General features: G+C 34.8%; 1 protein-coding gene across 5 annotated transcripts in view; it reads right to left on the reverse strand.

The window, feature by feature from the left end:
• The window catches only part of SMAP1 (small ArfGAP 1), a 186,922-nt gene that overhangs the window by 87,432 nt on the left and 80,916 nt on the right, over positions 1 to 18,574 (reverse strand). For all 5 annotated transcript variants that reach the window (XM_015136676.3, XM_077999773.1, XM_015136675.3 and 2 more), the window contains 2 exons: positions 12,520 to 12,605; positions 2,234 to 2,309 (listed from right to left, as the gene is read on the reverse strand). In XM_015136676.3, the coding sequence (XP_014992162.3) occupies positions 2,234 to 2,309; positions 12,520 to 12,602 (159 nt within the window). In that variant the 5' untranslated portion in view covers positions 12,603 to 12,605. The remainder of the gene's footprint in view (positions 1 to 2,233; positions 2,310 to 12,519; positions 12,606 to 18,574) is intronic.

Consider the following 18,574-nt stretch of genomic DNA (forward strand, 5'->3'; position numbering starts at 1 on the left):
ATAAACATCACTAATATTAGTCAAACACTAAATTATGCCATATTTGTTATCTCTCTACAGACACAAACACACAAAGCTGCTAGGTTTCACCAAACCACTTGAAAGTGTTAGGTATCATGGCATTTAATCTCCAAGTGTTTTATTCTACCATATATCTTATAAAGGAAGGAATTCTTACAACTAAGCATACCATTATTACACCTCGAAGGGGGGAAAAAACCCAACTCAGTAACAGCTACCATCCCAAAATAAAACTATCTTATACATTACTATGTAAAAATAATTTCCTAAATATTGCTTAAAAAAGAAACATATTACAAATATAATTTTAAAATTTATATTTTAAAAGTGTTTAATATAAAACAGTATGTTCTCTAAAATAAACTACAATGATTTCTTAATATTTCATATGAAAATGCATTATACTTTTAAGTTAGTCCTTTACCCCCTCAAAGCTTACAGTGGCCTTAATTTTATAGACATTATAAATATTCTCAATGCTGTTAATTTTTAATCAATCATTCAACAGATTTCCTCTCTTATATCCACTGTAAATGCAGCTCCAATGCTACACACAAGGATATCTTTGCTCTAAAATACACACTAATGATATTTAAAAACTTATTTTTTTTTTTTGACACAGAGTCTCACTGTGTTGCCCAGACTGGAGTGCAGTAGCACAATCTTGGCTCACTGAAACCTCTGCCTCCTGGATGCAAGCAATTCTTCTGCCTCAGCCTCCCAAGGAGCTGGGATTACAGGCATGCACCACCGGGCCCGGCTAATTTTTGTATTTTTAGTAGAGACAGGGTTTCACCATGTTGGACAGGCTGATCTCAAATCCACCTGCCTCAGCCTCCCAAAGGGCTGGGATTACAGGCATGAGCCACCATGCCCAGTCAAAAAAAAAAAAAGAAATTTTTAATAAAAAGAGATAGGGTCTCACTATGTTGCCCAGCAGCCTGGTCTCGAACTCCTGGGTTCAAACGATCCTATCACCTTGGCCTCCCAAAGTGCTGGGATTATAGGCATGAGCTACCATACTGAGCTGACACTTAAAAACTTTTTAAACAAGATTTTTTTATGGCCAAAGATAGCATATTAAAATATCCTAACTTTCTTAGGATTTGACTGAATTTTTAATATATTGCTTCTCCATTTGGGCCAAATAGTAAACCAGTTTGTAGGAAAAATGAGACGAATCTATTTCCATTGTCTCTAAACTGCTTGACGGATGACTTCACCAAAAGATTAACTGGTTTACAGCTTATCAATCTGGGAATCAAGTCCAAAAACATGATTTCAACAATAAAGGCAATTAGCCTTAGACTATAATTAACTTGGATGAGAAAATTTTTTAAAAACTACAAAGAAACAGCTGATAAAACATAACAGTCCTGTGTCATTTAACAATTGGGATACATTCTGAGAAATCTATCATTACGTGATAGCATCATCGTGCAAACATCATAGAGTGTGCTCATACAAACCTACATGGTACAACCTACTGCACACTTAGGTAATATGGTAACATCTATTACTCCTAGGTTACAAACTTGTACAGCATGTTACTATAGTGTAGTATACTGTAGGCGATTCTAACACAATGGTAAGTATCTGTGTATGTAGGTATAGGTAAACATAGATAGAGTACAGTAACAATAAGGAATTATAAACTTATACGACCAACGTTGTATACACACTCTGTCATTGACTGAAACGTTGTTATGGGTACCTGATGGTATCTGATTACTACTGTAAAGACTCAACTATTAGAAGTATCAAAATGCTTGCTAATAACAAAAATGTAAATGCCATGTTTTAATATATTCCTGGGCTACTGGTTTCATTTCTCAACAGATCAACCAAAGAAAGCCCTTAGAGGAAGATATATTTGCCTTTTTTCTTTTTCATACATTTCTAGAATCTAGGGAAAAAATTTTCTCTCCCACCATTTTCAATTAGTGGTTGCAAATTTCCAGCTTGCAAATTTCAAAAATCAACTCAATTAAATGCCATGTAAGTGGTTATTAGATTTAGAATATGTTCCTTTCTAAATCAAGAGTTCTGTTCCGTAAGAGCTCAACATTATATAACCAAAAAAGTTCCAATATTCAAATGTAAATATATACAACTAGTATATTTTCACAATAAATAAATTAAGCTGTATTGCATGTTAAAAGTTTGAGATCTAGTCAACAAACAATTGATGAGACATGAAGGTTTTACTTACATTTGTAATAGCTATGGCATTTTTATCGTAGTATTTCTTCTTTTCATATTTATCTCTGATGAAAAATTCCACTGCTCTGGAAACAGATAACTTAAGGAAAAGCATGAATTCAGTGATATGTACACTTCCCTTTATTCACTCCTCTCCACAAAGTTGGGACTCTAATTTTCGTACTCCTCAGTCTGTGCTCTCTTTCACATTATTTCTGCAACTACGTTCTGTAAACTACTTTTCTTTCTCCCAAAGAAGTCTACCTCTTTCAGGAAATTTTCTCACTGAACAAAAATCATCCAAACTAATTCTAGAAAGAAAAGTAAATGACAATTCTTAATTCCTACATCACCACCACCACTATCACTTCATCACCAAACTTTAAATTTAATTCAGGTTCATTTGGGGTTTTTAGTATAAGTAAAGAAATTAACATCTATGCAAGTACCCACACTGAGTCAGACATTGTGTACTATATACACTGTACACACTCCGGGTCCTTTAATTCCTCCCACACCCCACTAATGTGCATATTATTAGTTCCATATCATAGATGAAGAATCAGCAACTTGGAAAGATTAAGCACTTGTGATTCCAAAATCTAAGCTCTTTTCCACTATATATGCTGTCTCTGGGCACATCATATAGGATTCCATATGTATCAGAAGAACAGTGGCCAATTTTATCCTTGCAAAGTTGAGAAACGGGAAAGTCAAGATGCTAAAGCCAAGGTTAGTCTTCTTTAATTTCTTGAAGTTGTCTGGACTCATCTGACTTGTTAACAGAGTGAGTAATTTATACTGGGATTGAGTGTTTAGAGTCACGTGACATCGGTAACTTCTCTTACCACTTGTCATATTCCACTGAAATGGACATTCTCACATCAGGGGTTCTTAACCTCTTTAGTGACATGAGCTCCTCTGGTACTCAGGTAAAGCCTGAGGACTCCTTTCTGATAATTCTTTTCAATGCATAAAACACACAGAATTACAGGAAAAAAAAAAAACTAATCACACTGAAATATAATGTCTCTGTGGATCCCCAAGTTAAGGGGATCATTCTATTCAAAGGAAAAGTTACCTGGGCAGTAATACAATACAGTTTCAGTCAATAACCATTAATAAAAAGTTTTTAAAAAGCCTTTTAAACTGACAGTTGAGGCAACAGATAATAGAAAGGGTTGACAGACCACACAACAGGTCCCAGAATAATGTTGTTTTGTTATGACACTGATGAGACAAAAAAATTATTTCTAGCCGAGCCACTGTTTGTGTAGACTTTGCAAATTTTCCCCTATCTATTTGGGTTTTCTATGGGTACTCAAGTTTCATCTCATATCCCCAAGATATGCACATCAGGTTATTTCACATGTCTAAATGGCCCAGTATGAGTGAGTGTGGGGTGTATGTAAGTGTACCCTGCAATAGAATGGTGTCCTGTCCAAGATTGGTTCCCACCTTGTAAACTGATCAGCTGGGAGAGGCTCCAGCCACCAGCAACCCTAACCTGGAGTAAGCAGGTTGAAAAATGAATGAATAAATATATACAAAATTATTGCAAAAAAAAAATGTGTCAAGTATACAATCATACAAATGCACAATAAATAAATGATGTAGTAAGAAAGTGCTCAGCAAGTCCATCATATTTGTTATTGTTTTTCAACTTCATGATGGTAGGAGGTGCTCATTACAATTTTTGCTTTACAAACATTTATTCTTTGATTTGACCCACCCCCACTATGACTATCACTCACTGATTCACTAAAAATTGGGTAAATAATTATCTCACTTGTTTTTATTAATCTTCCTTAAATGTATGTATACAACTCACCTTTATTTCAAACTTTGGTATTAGACATGTTACAGGTCTTTATTTAGAAATGTGATATATTTGTGACCAGAAATATGCCACAGGAACTTAACTCTTGTTTATATTAACTAGCCTAGGGTGAAACTGGTTTCATTACATGTCATTTTGCTTAAAGTTGTGGTTTCTAAGAATCTATCAAAGACATTAAGTGAGGCTCTATATGGTGGTTATGAAAAGAATTGAGGCATTATGAAAGCACTCACAGCGGGCCGGGGACGCAAGTTGGAGAGAAAATCTAAACATTCCATTTATTAAGAGGAATAATTGGATGTTGCTTATAAAGACAAGTTTTCTGGCTGGGCACAATGGCTCTTGCCTGTAATGCCAGCACTTTTGGGAGGCCCAGGTGGGCTGATCGCTTGAGCTGAGGAGTTCAAGACCAGCCCAGCAACATGGCAAAATTCCATCTCTACAAAAAAAATAGAAAAATCAGCTTGGTGTGGTGGTTGTATGCCTGTAGTCCCAACTCAGGAGGCTAAGGTGGAAGGATCATCTGAGCCTGGAAAGTCAAGGCTGCAGTGAACCATGATCACACCACTGCACTCCAGCCTGGGCAATGGAGTGAGACCCTGTCTCAAAATCAAAAACAAAAACAAAAACACTTGGAAGTAAAACTACTCCTTTATCCATGGGCTGCAGAACAGATGTTGTATTGAACAGGCATGAAACGACATGTTTGTATATCTCCATCGGAGCTCTTGGGTTACTAGGAGCATTGTCAATGAGCAGTAACATTTTGAAAAAAAAAAAAAAATCTTTCTTTCTGAGCAGCAGGTCTCAACAGTGGGCTTAATGTATTCAGTAAACCATGCCGTAAACAGATGTGCTTTCACCCAGGCTTTGTTGTTCCATTTAGAGAGCACAGGCAGAATAGATGCAGCTTAATTCTTAAGGGCCTTAGGATTTTCAAAATGGTAAATATAACATTAGCTTCAACTTAAAGTCACCAGCTGTATTTTCCTAACAAGAAAGCTTCCTGTCTTGAAGCTTTGAAGCCAGGCATTGACTTCACTTCTCCAGTATGGATGGCATCTTCTTCCAACAGAAGGCTGTTTAGTCTCCATTGAAAATGTGTTGTTTGGTGTAGTCACCTTCATCAATTATCTTAGTTATATCTTCTGGATAACTTGCTCTTTCATCTTGATTTTTATGTTCTGCAGATGGCTTTTCTTAAACTTCTTAAACCAGTGCGAACAGTGGCTCATATCTGTAATTCCAGCACTTTGAGAGGGTAAGGCAGGAGGATTACTTAAGCCTGGGAGTTCAAGAACAGCCTGGGCAATATAGCAAGCCCCATCTTTATGGAAAAAAAAAAAATTAGCTGGACATGGTGGTGTGCAGTGTAGTTCTAGCTACTCAGGAGGCTGAAGCAGGACAACTGCTTGAGCCCAGGAGACAGAGGCTGCAGTGAGTTGACTGCCCCAGTGCATTCCAGCCTGGGTGACACAGTGAGAACCTGTCAAAAAAACAGACAAAACAAAAACACAAAAAAACTCATGACTCAACCTATGCTAGCTTCAAACTTTTCATCTGAGGCTTCCTCATCGCTCTCAGCCTTCACAGAATTGAAGAGAGTTAAAGCTTTGTTAAGGATTAGACTTTGGCTTAAGGAAATGTGGCTGGTTTGAACTTCTATCCAAACCACTCCAACTTTCTCCACATCAACAAAAAGGCTGTTTTGTTTTTTTATTATTCATGTGTATACTAGAGTAGTACTTTTTAATTTCCTTCAAGAATTTTTCCTCTGCATTCACAACTTGGCTATTTGGTGCAATAGGCCTAGCTTTCAGCCTATTTTGGCTTTCCACATGCCTTCCTCACTAGCTTAATCATTTCTATTACAGCTTTTTGATTTAAAATGAGCAAGGTGAGACTCTTTCTTTTACTAGAACACTTGGAGGTTACTGTAGGTGTTAATGTTGCATCTCACAGAATAGGGAGTGCAGAGGAAAAGAAGAAAGGGAACAGCTGATCGGTGTAGTCAGAATGCAAACTTTTATAAATTAATGAAAACCATGTATTTATGTTACAATTCTGTTATAACATTTGCCACCTTACACTGGTGCAGTTCACAGTGCCCCGAAACAATTACAACAGTAACATCAAAGATCACTGATGACAAATCACCATAAAGATATACTAATTATAAAAAAGTTTGAGATACTGTAAGAATTACCAAAACGTGACATGGAGACCTGAAGTAAACATGTGTTGTTGAAAAATATGGCTCCCATAGACTTGCTTTGCACATGGTTGCCCCAAACATTCAATTTGTAAAAGAAAAGAAACAAAAAAAAAAGGTAGTATCTGTATAGTGCAAATAAAGCAACGTGCGATAAAACAAGGTATTCCTATGTAGAATACTACGATGGTTTTACAAATACCAAGTTTGTGAAAGTTAAGTATGTCAAGTATACAATCTTCTGGAGTTGAGTACAATACTAACATCTGGTAAAATTGTATGTTGCTGTGAATTTTCCAAAATAACAGATATCTGTGAAATCTTAATTGATATTTAATGTATTTTATATAAATAATTCAAATGCAGTTGAGAGTCTCATTTCTGTTTACAATAAGAAATCCTTTCAGAAATTATCTCTAAGAAGTATACATCTTAAAAAAATTATAAGAAGCCAAAGTTGGTATGTTTGGTACATAGTGTTTTTTAAAGATATAAAAATAAAGCATTAGGGTAGAAGAATTTACTGGAATCTTCCTACTTATTAACATAAGATCACTTTTTATACTTTTTAAAAGGCAATCCAAGTACACTACAAAGTGAATTTCTAAATTCCATGGGAGTCACCCAAGGAAGAAATCTAGTTTGGAAAACATGCCGTATCTTTGGTTGTGCTCAGTTCCTACATGCTTCCTAGAGCAAGAATGTCTCACACCATCCTTATGTATTTTTGTACAAGGTCCCAAATGCAAGCCAATTCTGTACTATTAGTTCACCTAAAGAAACAGTTATTTATCCCACAGGTTAGCAAACTTTTCCTTGAAGGCCCGGAAAGTAAATGTTTTAGGCTTTGTGGGACAGTTGGTCTATGTTTCAATTACTCAACTGTCCCTTTATAGCTCTCCAAAGCAATCACAGAACATTCATAAATGAATGTACATGGCTGGGTTCTAATAAAACCTTATTTACAAAAACAGGCAGCTAGCTCACAGGCCTGTAGTTACTGATTCCTGAATTCTATTCAATGCTAGAGAGCAAAGAACAGCCAAAAGGATTAATAGGGAGACATGTGTCTGTAAACTGTCATCATAAACAATGTAAGGATTTTTGAAGGAAATTTTTACCATAGTTTTGCATTATATGTTGACATTCCCAAAGAAGATAGTCTCCAATGTACAGCCTCATTTCCAGTACAAGTAGGCACTTATTATTTCCCCAGCAGTGATTGTGACCTTCAAGTTAGCTAATCTATTGAACCTGTACCTAGATATGTAAAAAGATAGTAATACTCACCTCACAAGGTTGTCAAGAGTTTGAAGATTAAGACATACATAAAACACTTAGTATAGTATCTAAGAGTAAGAATTTAATATATGAATTTAGTTTTATTTTTATATACTTTGGTGCCTCAGTTTCATCATTTTTAAAATGGGGATAATACCAGTATCATCTCATAGGATTATTATAAGAATTAAATAAGCCAATAATATCTAAACAACTAAAATAGTGGATGGTACATAGTGTTATTTAAGTTTTAGCTCTTATTATGAACAAAGGTATTCTGATAGGCAAATCACTTAAAAGATAAGGTCCATGGTAGCAAGAGGAAATAGAATTACTGTATTGAGGGCTAAGATGGCTTGCATACCATTAAGTTTAAACAGATGAGTAAATGAGAAACAACAACAAAAGAACCAATGAATTTGGAGATCAGGAACTATTTATCTTCATTTTACAGTCTCCAGAAGTCATTTGAGATATAAGGACTTAATTATACTGACGTAGATCAATAATACAACTCAAAAATTTAGAAACAGAACAATAATATTTTCAGGGAGTCAGGTAAGAAATACACTATTACAATAACGGTTCAAGTTTTAATTTGGGACTTACTAAATAATATCAAATTATCCCAGAATCTTCCCCAAGTCTACAGTTGTAAAGCACTCAGTACAGCACTCCTAATTCTCCCTGTCCCCAAAACTAACAATTGGTACTATACAAGCCCAGAAAAATTCCAACATTATTATATGTTTTGTCTTTTAACATGTATTTATATATTTTAAGATTTTTTTCTTTAAAAATATACCATTTGAAAGACAATTAAATTAATATCTACTCCCAAAGAACAAAATCTTCCAGTTTCAGACACACAGCACTGACAGCAGTAAAACTTTGAAAAGCTCAAAGGAGAACTGCTGATTAGCTTTGGTGCACAATAGATCTCATGGAACAGAAGTAATTAAAGTTTTTTAGATAAGACAAAATATCCTAATAATAAAAAGCTTAATGTAAAGCTTTATCATTTGTCATGCACTAGGACATGAAGCCTATAATTAACCACATCCCACATGAGAAATTACACTTTCACAGCAGCTTTTGCATAACTTTTGTAAATTGCAAAGCTTTTTAAAAAGTGACAAATCTTGTTAAGAATGCAATGAGGTCCCATATTATATGAGTTTAACTCAGTTTGGTTATACTTGCTCTAGGGATGAGACAACTATATTTATATCTATAAAAGTACAGAGATGTTAGGCTTTTCAAAGAGCAATGAGCTTTAGAAAGACAGATAGATGAAAGGAAAGACTGGAGGGAGGAACAGAGAAAGGCAAGCTGGTTTTCTTACCAGCCTCCCCCCACAAAACCTCTAAATTACAGTGTTTCAGAATTAAAACAATAAAAAGTGTTGTGTTATATTAACCAAGGTAATTTTTTTAAAGGCTACAGATTACATTAGATATGGGAACTAGTCTCACAGTCCAAGAATTGTCATCTTATACTCTTAACATAAGTAATCATCTAGCTGAAACATGTTAGACAAAGACCCTCCTTAAACAAGTCTGACAACCATATGAACAATAAAGATCAACACCTCACATAAATATGACCATAATTTGTAAAAAGGAGTAACATCTAGTGTGAAAAATTAAATAAGAATGCTTGAGGTAACAACAGCAAATACAGTTAATCCAAAAGCCTAACATAAATCATACCAGGTAATGAAAAGTTGAAATCTTCACCTAGATCTTACAAGCTAGCTGCAAAGAGTGCCAAATTATAATAACCCTATCTATTTTCAAAGGTAATCAAGACTTAAATGTGGCAGCACTGATTTTACTCAGACTACCATCATTAAATAATACTCAAGTGACCCGACATAGGAGGGAAAGTCTGGAGGCTTTAGCAAGTTTCTTCATAGCTCTTTGAGCATCTCATCCTTCCCACCCCACCCCTGACAAAGGAAATATTACACTCTATGTCACCGAGTTATTTTGAGAAATAAAAAAAAAAAAAAAAAAAGTACATAAAATGCCATCGTCAGGGCTTGGCATAGGGCAAACAAACCCTTATTAAGCAGCAAAGTTATTGCAGCTGTTGTTTCCAGTATTCTATCTTCACTGTGTCGAAGGTCAAGGAGTTACCAATACTAGACAGTAATCAATTCACTATAAAAATCTCATCTTTCCTGAAATCTATAGATAAGGACCAAATATTTTAAAATACATCAGCCAAGATAACAGAACCAACAAGGCAATATCTCATCAGCACTGTATCTCTCTAAGCTGCATCATAAAATTGGTGGTAATGAAGAAATAGCATTCCTACCAATCTGCACAAAATGGTGCATAGAATAGTTCAATAAGTGAGGATACCAATAAGATATATACTGTCCTTCCCTCAATATACTTCGTGATAATCTGAAAACAATATGGAATCAGTGTAATAAATTAAATAACTTGGAAGCTACTCTCATCCATAGGTAACACATAAAGGATGAAATCAAAATTTTCAAAAATCTCCAGTAATTTACCCTGTTATATCAAGGGACACCTAAAAAATCCAACCCAACCCAACCTCCCCACGCTGCCATGACACAAACTTTCAAAAAAGGAAGATTCTTCAATTTGAGGGGTCATATATATCAACTTGGGCTTGTGAGTGGGGCCAAAAAAAGGAGGGATAAATTAATATAACCAGCAAGCAGCTGGTAACAACCACCTACAGTGCTGATTTGTATGCTGGGCTGTTTTTCCTTCTACCATGCTTTATTCTTCAGGATTCAGCCGTAGGCTTTCATTTTTCAGAGAAGGAAAAGAATTCTCAAGATTCTCAATAAAATCTGCAAAATAAAGGACTGCTGCCCTAAGTAAACATAACCTGACCAGCACTTCATATCATCACCCACATGCTAAGTGATTCCTCAATCTGAAAGTACTGCTCTCTTCTAGGGTCCAGACTCATGTTTCCAGCCACTGAATGGGGTAACTTCATATATATGTGTAACAGAAGCATCAATCTGCCCAAAGCAAGAAAGCATGGCTCATTATCTTTCATTTCTAACTCTTAATCCTCCTGCTGGTAACGAATTCCTTCTCTCAGTGAGTAAGTTTTATGGTCAACCAAGTTAGAAATTTCAGGGTTACTTTAGTGACTCCCTCAGAACCAAAGCCAATCTTAACTTAGCTTTCCCAACTTCTTTCCAATCTTTCCAATTTAATCCTGCCCATTCCCAATGCCACTATCTAACTTAGATCGTCACTGCTCATTTTGGGGCTATACAAGTATTTCACATGGTCTCTCTGCTTCTAGGCTCTCCTCCCACCTCCAACTATTCTTCCTTATGGTGGAAGTTAATGCTTCAAAACCCTTCATGTGTTTTTAAACACTTGGGCCAATGAAATGAGGTCTAAACTACTCTACATCATACTGAAAACCCTTCGCAATTTGGACTAAAATACCTTTCAAGTTTCTTCTGCCCTAAAAGGTCATGTTCTCTCATCTCTCCATACTTTTACTCACACAATTTTTTTATACCTGAAATCAACCTTCTACCATTAACCCTGCAAACTTTCTATAACAAAAACAGCCTTGGATATCAGATTGCTAAATTTGTGAGAAAGGAGTGGGGTGAGCAGAAACAGAAAAGGCCAAATACAAATTACTAACTTCTCAATTATAATTTAAAAGGTTTCTGTCCAAATGTGGAAATAAATATATAATGACCTACATCTCTGTGTGAGAAAAGATATTTCTTCCACTGGCCACAAAATTGTTTTACTATACAAATAGGTACAATATAATTGATCTTTAATAAACTACATTTTATTGTCAAAGTCACAAATGTTACCTTCAAACGGAATCCAAGCACCTACAATTAATCAGATAATCTGATTTATAAAGCAACACCATTTTGATGAGCTGCTTTTTCAAACTATGAGTTATAAAAATCCTACAGAATTACGATTTTATATTTAACAAACATAAAAAACATTAAAATGTTTTCATGGGAAACTATTCTATCCACTCATAAAGGCAGATTATGTGGGAAACTATTCTATCCACTCATAAAGGTGGATTCATAAAGCAAACATAGTTGTGCAACCTACAACAGAGTGTCAGTAGCGTAAATTACTCAGAATTTATACTATGTAGTTTGTCTTCTAAATGCCACAAGGCCTCACACAAATATAACTCCTATATAAAGGTAATCAAAGATTATATGGAAATGATTTCTAAAATACTCAGGATAGTTACAAATCAAGTCTCTAATAACAGTCTAAAATAATAAACAACATATACTTTCTAATCGAGAGATGGAGAACAGTCAAGAAGAATCAGTCATAACATTTTACACTTAGTAACAGAGATGCCCCTCAACTTACAATGGGTTAGGCTCCAGTAAACCCATCCTAAGCTGAATGTATTTTAAGTCAAAAATGCATTTAATACACCTGACCTACCAAACATAGCCAATCCTAGCCTACATTAAACGTGCTCAGAACACTAACATTAGCCTACGGTTGAGCAAAATCATCTAACACAAAGCATATTTTTAATAAAGTATTGAATATCTCATGTAATTTATTGAATACTGTACTGAATGTGAAAACAGAATGGCTACACTAGTACTCAAAGTACAGTTTCTACCAAACGCATACTGCTTTCTCACCATCATGAAGTGGAAAAATTGTAAGTTAAATCATCATTGTGATTCAGGGGTCTCTAATTACTTCTAAATACCATATGTATCATATATTTTTATGTAATTATGTAATCTGTGTACCAAATTCCTACTAAAAACCTACTATATACAAAGCACAGCTCACAGCAAGTCAATATCTACCTTTAATGAACAATAGTGTGATAAAGTTCACATCTTCCTAAATACTAACGGATAAAATGTGAACTGTAAAAATGAGTTGACGTTTTTTTAAACTCAAAACAAGTAAGTTTTAAAGGATACTGATCTGTCTGTGGTCTCCGAAAGTTCTCTGGAAGATTGGCTTCATAGAGTAGTCTTGCTTTAGTATTTCCCATATCTTGCATGCACTATAATAAAAAAAAGTATTTTCATTACTCACATGAACATTAAAAAGTGATTCCTGCACATACATACACATATACACATATACACAAATACCAAATAATTTATTATTTCCAATATAAATTCTCCTTAGAAATATACTTTAAATCACAACTATGAAATTAATCACCCAAGTTAAAATAGAAGCATATTTTTAATCCTTCACATTTACCAACATATGTTGATCCATAGTCCATAATCTTCTAAATGTCTTTTTTTTGTGAAAACAGTACACTTACTACTTCCTAAAAGTGAATTCCCTGGTAGTTTGCAGGCAGTATTGCCATTTTTTTTTTAGTGCACCACTTGAACAATGCTCCCATTTCCAGGGCTGACAAGTTTTCTTTGTTTTGAGCTTTGAAATACCCTGGGATTCTACTTATTTACAATTAAGATCACAATGAAGTCCAGATAAAAGAGAAACAGTGCTGACCTAGAACTCTGCAGAAATGTATTAATTTCTTTTGAGTTATTAATAATAATCCCTTTGAGGAGTTTCCCTACAAAACCCCACTAATAAATTGTGCCTAATGCCCAAACTTTACATATAAGTTCAGTTCATAGAACCTCCTCCCTAAAAATCTGTGAATTCCAATGGTAAGAACCATTACTCAGTAAGCACAAAACAATTTGATAATCATTTAAACCAGTTTAATTAAGTTTCAGTGTCGTCTATGAGGAATGACTAACCAAACAGTACTTCCTTGAGATTCTTTTTAGAAACTAAGTATAAGATTTACGAACATTATAATATTATATTACATCATTTACATAGAACTTGAGTTCCTTAAAATGTTTTAACTGGTAGAGAGATCAGTTTTCTTAATTTCTTTTTCTTTCTGATTTCCCAGACACACACCCCTATGTCCTTGAGATGACAATCCAGATTTAACAGGTTACCTGACATCTGCCTTGAGTTGCAGCCCTCAAGTGTACACAGAACTATCTTTCTTCAAACAAAAAATACAGCGACTCTTCTCCCAAGAGTTTTAAAGTGCACTAAATTCCAATATACAATCACCTCTAGGTTATCTATTCTTCCTCATCTCAATGTAAGTATTCTCTCAGAGTAAACTACATTTCTAAGTCTTTCCTCTAGAGATAATGAGAAAGTGAAGTAATGGAGAGGGGAGAAAAATAGATAAAAAAGTGGGGAGGCTTTATCATTAAGCTCTAAGATGACATAGAAGGCAGAATAAACATAAGCTTCAAAAATGTGTAAAATAAAAAAATTAAAAAGGTAAACAGTATAAAGTCAGAGGGTTCTATGACATCACAGTGGTACCAGCATGAAGTTAGCATAAGAAGAGTTAATATGTAATTCTGTGTGTGGAGAGAGGAGCTGAGAAAATATCAGTATAGCTCACCCTTCCTGAAAATCGAAAAAAAATGTTTTCCATCTCAAGCACTCAAAAGATGTTGCATCTTTGTGCTGTGATGGGAATTTGTAAACAGAAGATGATCAAGTTATATAATCATAAAAACATTAAACATTTGGAAAGAACTAGACCAAGTAAAAATGTCTCTTAGTCTGCAATGAAGCGAAAAGTAATTCAGATACAGTTCACTGAGACTGCAAAAGTAAGAAAATTTGAAAAGTTTCTATCAAGCAAGCAAGAATATATAGAAATTTTAACAGAAAAGTTAATAAGATTAAAAATACTATACTATATCTCATCAATCCTCATTTACATTTTTTCACATTTTAACGTCTTTGAATTAGGAATGCATCTCACAATTGATGGTGTCTAATAATTGGTATTTTTTTCTTATTAGTCCATAAAGCAGATGTGCTTCTTACAATCAGCAGTATCTTATATTCAATGACTATGACTGTACACATTTATTTAATGTAGCTCATTAATATCTTAGGGGGAAAATAAAAAATAATTAGGAACAAGGCAGACATGTACATTACACCAAACTATTAAACATTGTTCTAGTGATGTTATCCCAAATAGATAGTAACACTAAAATCTGAAAGGTAGAGGTGATGTGAAATAATGAGTCATTTCTATAGGAGATCGCTGCCAAAAAGTGACTGGGTAAAGGTGCATGCATGGGTTTGTTAGTTGGGATTTGGGGAAACAAGAATTCAATGACATCACAGATGTACAGAGATCATTTGGTGACTATAAAAAAATACATTGGTAAGCTTAGTTTCTAGGTTTCCAAAAAGTAGACTAGAAAAGGGTGGAAGGTAGGGGAGCAGTGGAAGAACCAGTGAAAATGAAAGGTTGGGCAATTTGGAAATGAGAGGGCAGGGGAATAAAACAACAGGAGCTAATGTTTTTGGGAGGTGATAAAGAATATGGTGCAAACTAGCTGTCCTCAAGGACTCAAGGCCCTGAAGAGTAAACTCTGCCCAGTAACTAGCAGAAAAAAAAATAATTAAAATAGCATAATAGCTACAGTGACAAGCATTAGCCTCAACACTTTACCTGTATTTGCAATTTTAAATTTCAAAACAACCATGAGATAGGCATTATTATCCTAATTTTACAAGAAAAGAAACAGAATCTGTAAAGATGTTAAGTAACAGGCCTAAGATTCTATCAGTCTCCATAATTCAACTCGCAATAGAACCAACATCACCCATTAATGATTTTTATATTTCAAGCTTCATCCAGTGGAACTGGGACTATGTGCTGCAGGGTTTACTAACAGCAGGCTCTTTGTTTTAGAGGTCTGGTTTTCATTTTACAGAGAGGAAACTGAGGCACAAAAAGGTTGTATGATTATTCTACTGGGTAATATAATGCATCACTGAGATGGCTGAGACTAAGATCCAGTTCCTTCACTCCCAATCCATACCACCATGCAGCAGCTAGTCAAAATAAGTATCTAGGAAATTTTACAACATGACAGAAGATGCTATAAGTGTTACCTCTATTATTAAAACATCATTCCTGTTGTTAAAACATTATTCCTTTTCTTTTGGTTCTCTCACCAAAAATGCTTCTACTTATTCTTTGGCAATTAATTTTTCAGTTTTCCAAAGCTAAGTCAAGCAGACTGGCTGCAAAAAAAATGGGGAGTGTGGAGGGGATGACATATACTTTGTCTAAAAGAAAAACTAAGCTCTATTTTTTAAATTATTTTAAATTATGGGTAATAAACTAGCTATCTGAACCTCTACCATCCAGTTCCTATGAATCAAGCCAGATCCTAAGTACTATTTTAATACTTAGTACTTAACATCATTTTGAAACACTTACGTTTTCTAAACTTGCTTTCACTTGTCCAATAGGAGGGATAATTGTAAGGCTATCAAATAAACCACTAAAAATTCAAAGATCTTAGTAATTTTGAAAATTCTTCGGCTTTAGAGAAGTCGCATCATTCCCTGTCAGTATGTTTTTTCTCTTTATCTCACACTTCAAGTATGAAAAAAGAAAGGGGAGGACTCTGAATTACTTAAGTTAAAGTTTCTATTAAATTTATTTTAAAAATATTTTTAAGTAGACATTTATTTACTTGTTAAACTATACTTCATTTCAAAATGAAGATTTAAAAAACAAGTCAAGCATCCAGTGAGGAGAAAATGTATTGACATTCTTGACAAAGTAAGAAATGATTGTAAGACTCTGTTAAATACAAACTCAACATTCATGTTTAAGAAAAATATACTAATACACTGAGGAATAAGTGAACATGTACTTCATAGTTAAGATAAATGCCAGTAGACTGAACGTATTTTTATTTTTATTTATTTTTTCTAAGACAGAGTCTCACTCTGTCACCCAGGCTTGAGTGCAGTGGCACAATCTTGGCTCACTGCAACCACCATCTCCTGGGTTCAAGTGATTCTCCTGCCTCAGCCTCCCAAGTAGCTGGGATTACAGATGTGTGCCACCATGCCCAGCTAATTTTTGTATTTTTCGTAGAGACAAAGTTTCACCATATTGGCTGGGCTGGTCTCAAACTCCTGACCTCAGATGATCTGCCCGCCTGGGCCTCCCAAAGTGCTGGGATTACAGGCATGAGCCATCGCACCCTGCCAACTGAACATATTTTTTAAACTACTGTTATTTACTTTTCCCATTAAATTCAGTCTGTTCTCATTTAACATATGTTCCCAGAATGATGAATTTTGTACCGCACTTTTTTAATTGACTTCATCCAATTGGATCTTCATCCAAACTTACCACCCTTATAATTACAAAGGAAAGCTTCACCTGGAAATAGTGTAATAAACCATTTAAGAATCCTAAACCCTACTATTAAAAGTATTTTGCCCTCATCAATCAATAATCAATGTGTTTTTAGTTTCCCCACATAACCTAGTACATACAACACATCACCAGCCCAAAGCATCACATCACTTGAAAGTCAATATTTTCAAATATTTTTTGAATTGCTGAAATTCATCTACTGCCTAACATATTGTCGTCATAATCTAATGTATATGAAACATTTCTATTTGTGAAACTTCCTAAGTACAAAACATTTTACCCAACCCCAGTTTTAGCATTAAAACAGCAAAACCTCTATTCTAAAACAATTTTAAGTCATTTATGTTTTACAGAGACTGAAGAGAATTTGGGCTGTCAATTTAAAATTTTAACTGACATTTGCTTATCACATTTGTCTAATTTAATAAACTAAAACATACAAAAAGTAACACATATAACAAAACATGGGAATAGATAAAAAGAAAGTAGGCAGAATCAATGAGTAGGCAAGCAAATGTAATAGGAGATTTCATTCATTTTTAACAGTACCGTAAATGTTAAAAAAAAAAAAAAAATCACTGTTTCATGTCAACAGGGCATCTCCAGTGACAAATGGCAATTAAGCAGCACACAACAGTTTTACCGAAAACAGAATCTTGAAACAAATGTGTGAAGATAAAGAGTAGGAACAGATAAAACAAAATGTGCCCAAGTTTACGTCATTGTCAGGATCAGGAAACAATAATTAAATATAATAAAAGGCAAAATAAATGACATACCACCTGAAATTCCAAATTAATAATTCATTCCCCTGAAAAGAAGACTTGTCAAATATTTTGTTTTAATCTTCCAAAATCTTGGAAACCAGAGGTCTCTAAGTGAAGAATCTACTTCAAAGTATGGCTTCTATTTGTCCTAGACCAACTACAGCCAAATACAGTCTATTCCACGCTCAGTGGCTAAGCCTCATAAATGTGGCTTCTTGGACTTTCCTTCTTTGTACATCTCCCTTTTTCTCAGTATCTTCTTCTTACCCCTGTACTTCGTCCCTCAGATGCTAAGAAGTACCTGAGCAACAGACATTAATAGTAAAACTAAAATTCATTCTAATATATTGTTTCAGGAAGCTATCTGCATAGTTTTCACAAATTTGTATGTGTGTACTGACTTGCCCTTGGAAGTTTACTGATTGTTTTTTAAAAATGAGCTAAGTGGGGGAAAAAATAATAGAGAAGCAGATATTGCAACCGATTAGGTTACAATTAAGTTGCAATTAGATCTTCTAAATTCTCAATGGCAAAACTGCAAAATGTTAAAATAATCAGTCAAATCTTAAATATCAATGTTTAACAGAAGGATGCTACATGCCTATGTTTAATCTGGAGGAAGAAAATTAATCTAATAACTATTTAAAATAGTTTCCTACCCAACTAGATATGGTTTGGTTTTGTGTCCCCACCCAAATCTCATCTCATAATACCCACAAGTCATGTGTTGGGAAGGGACTTGGTGGGGGGTGACTGAATCATGGGGATCTGTTCCCCAAGCTGTTCTCATAATAGGCAGTTCTCATGAGATCTGATGGTTTTAAAAATGGCAGCTTCCCCCGCATGCTTCTCTCTCTCCTGCTGCCATATAAGATGTGCCTTGCTTTCCCCTCGTCTTCCGTCGTAATTGTAAGTTTCCTGGGGCCTCCCAGCCATGAGGAACTGAGTCAATTACACCTCCTTTCCTTATAAATTGCCCAATCTCAGGTGGCA

The sequence above is a fragment of the Macaca mulatta genome, chromosome 4 (genome assembly GCF_049350105.2).
Source record: "Macaca mulatta isolate MMU2019108-1 chromosome 4, T2T-MMU8v2.0, whole genome shotgun sequence".
Taxonomy (NCBI): domain Eukaryota; kingdom Metazoa; phylum Chordata; class Mammalia; order Primates; family Cercopithecidae; genus Macaca; species Macaca mulatta.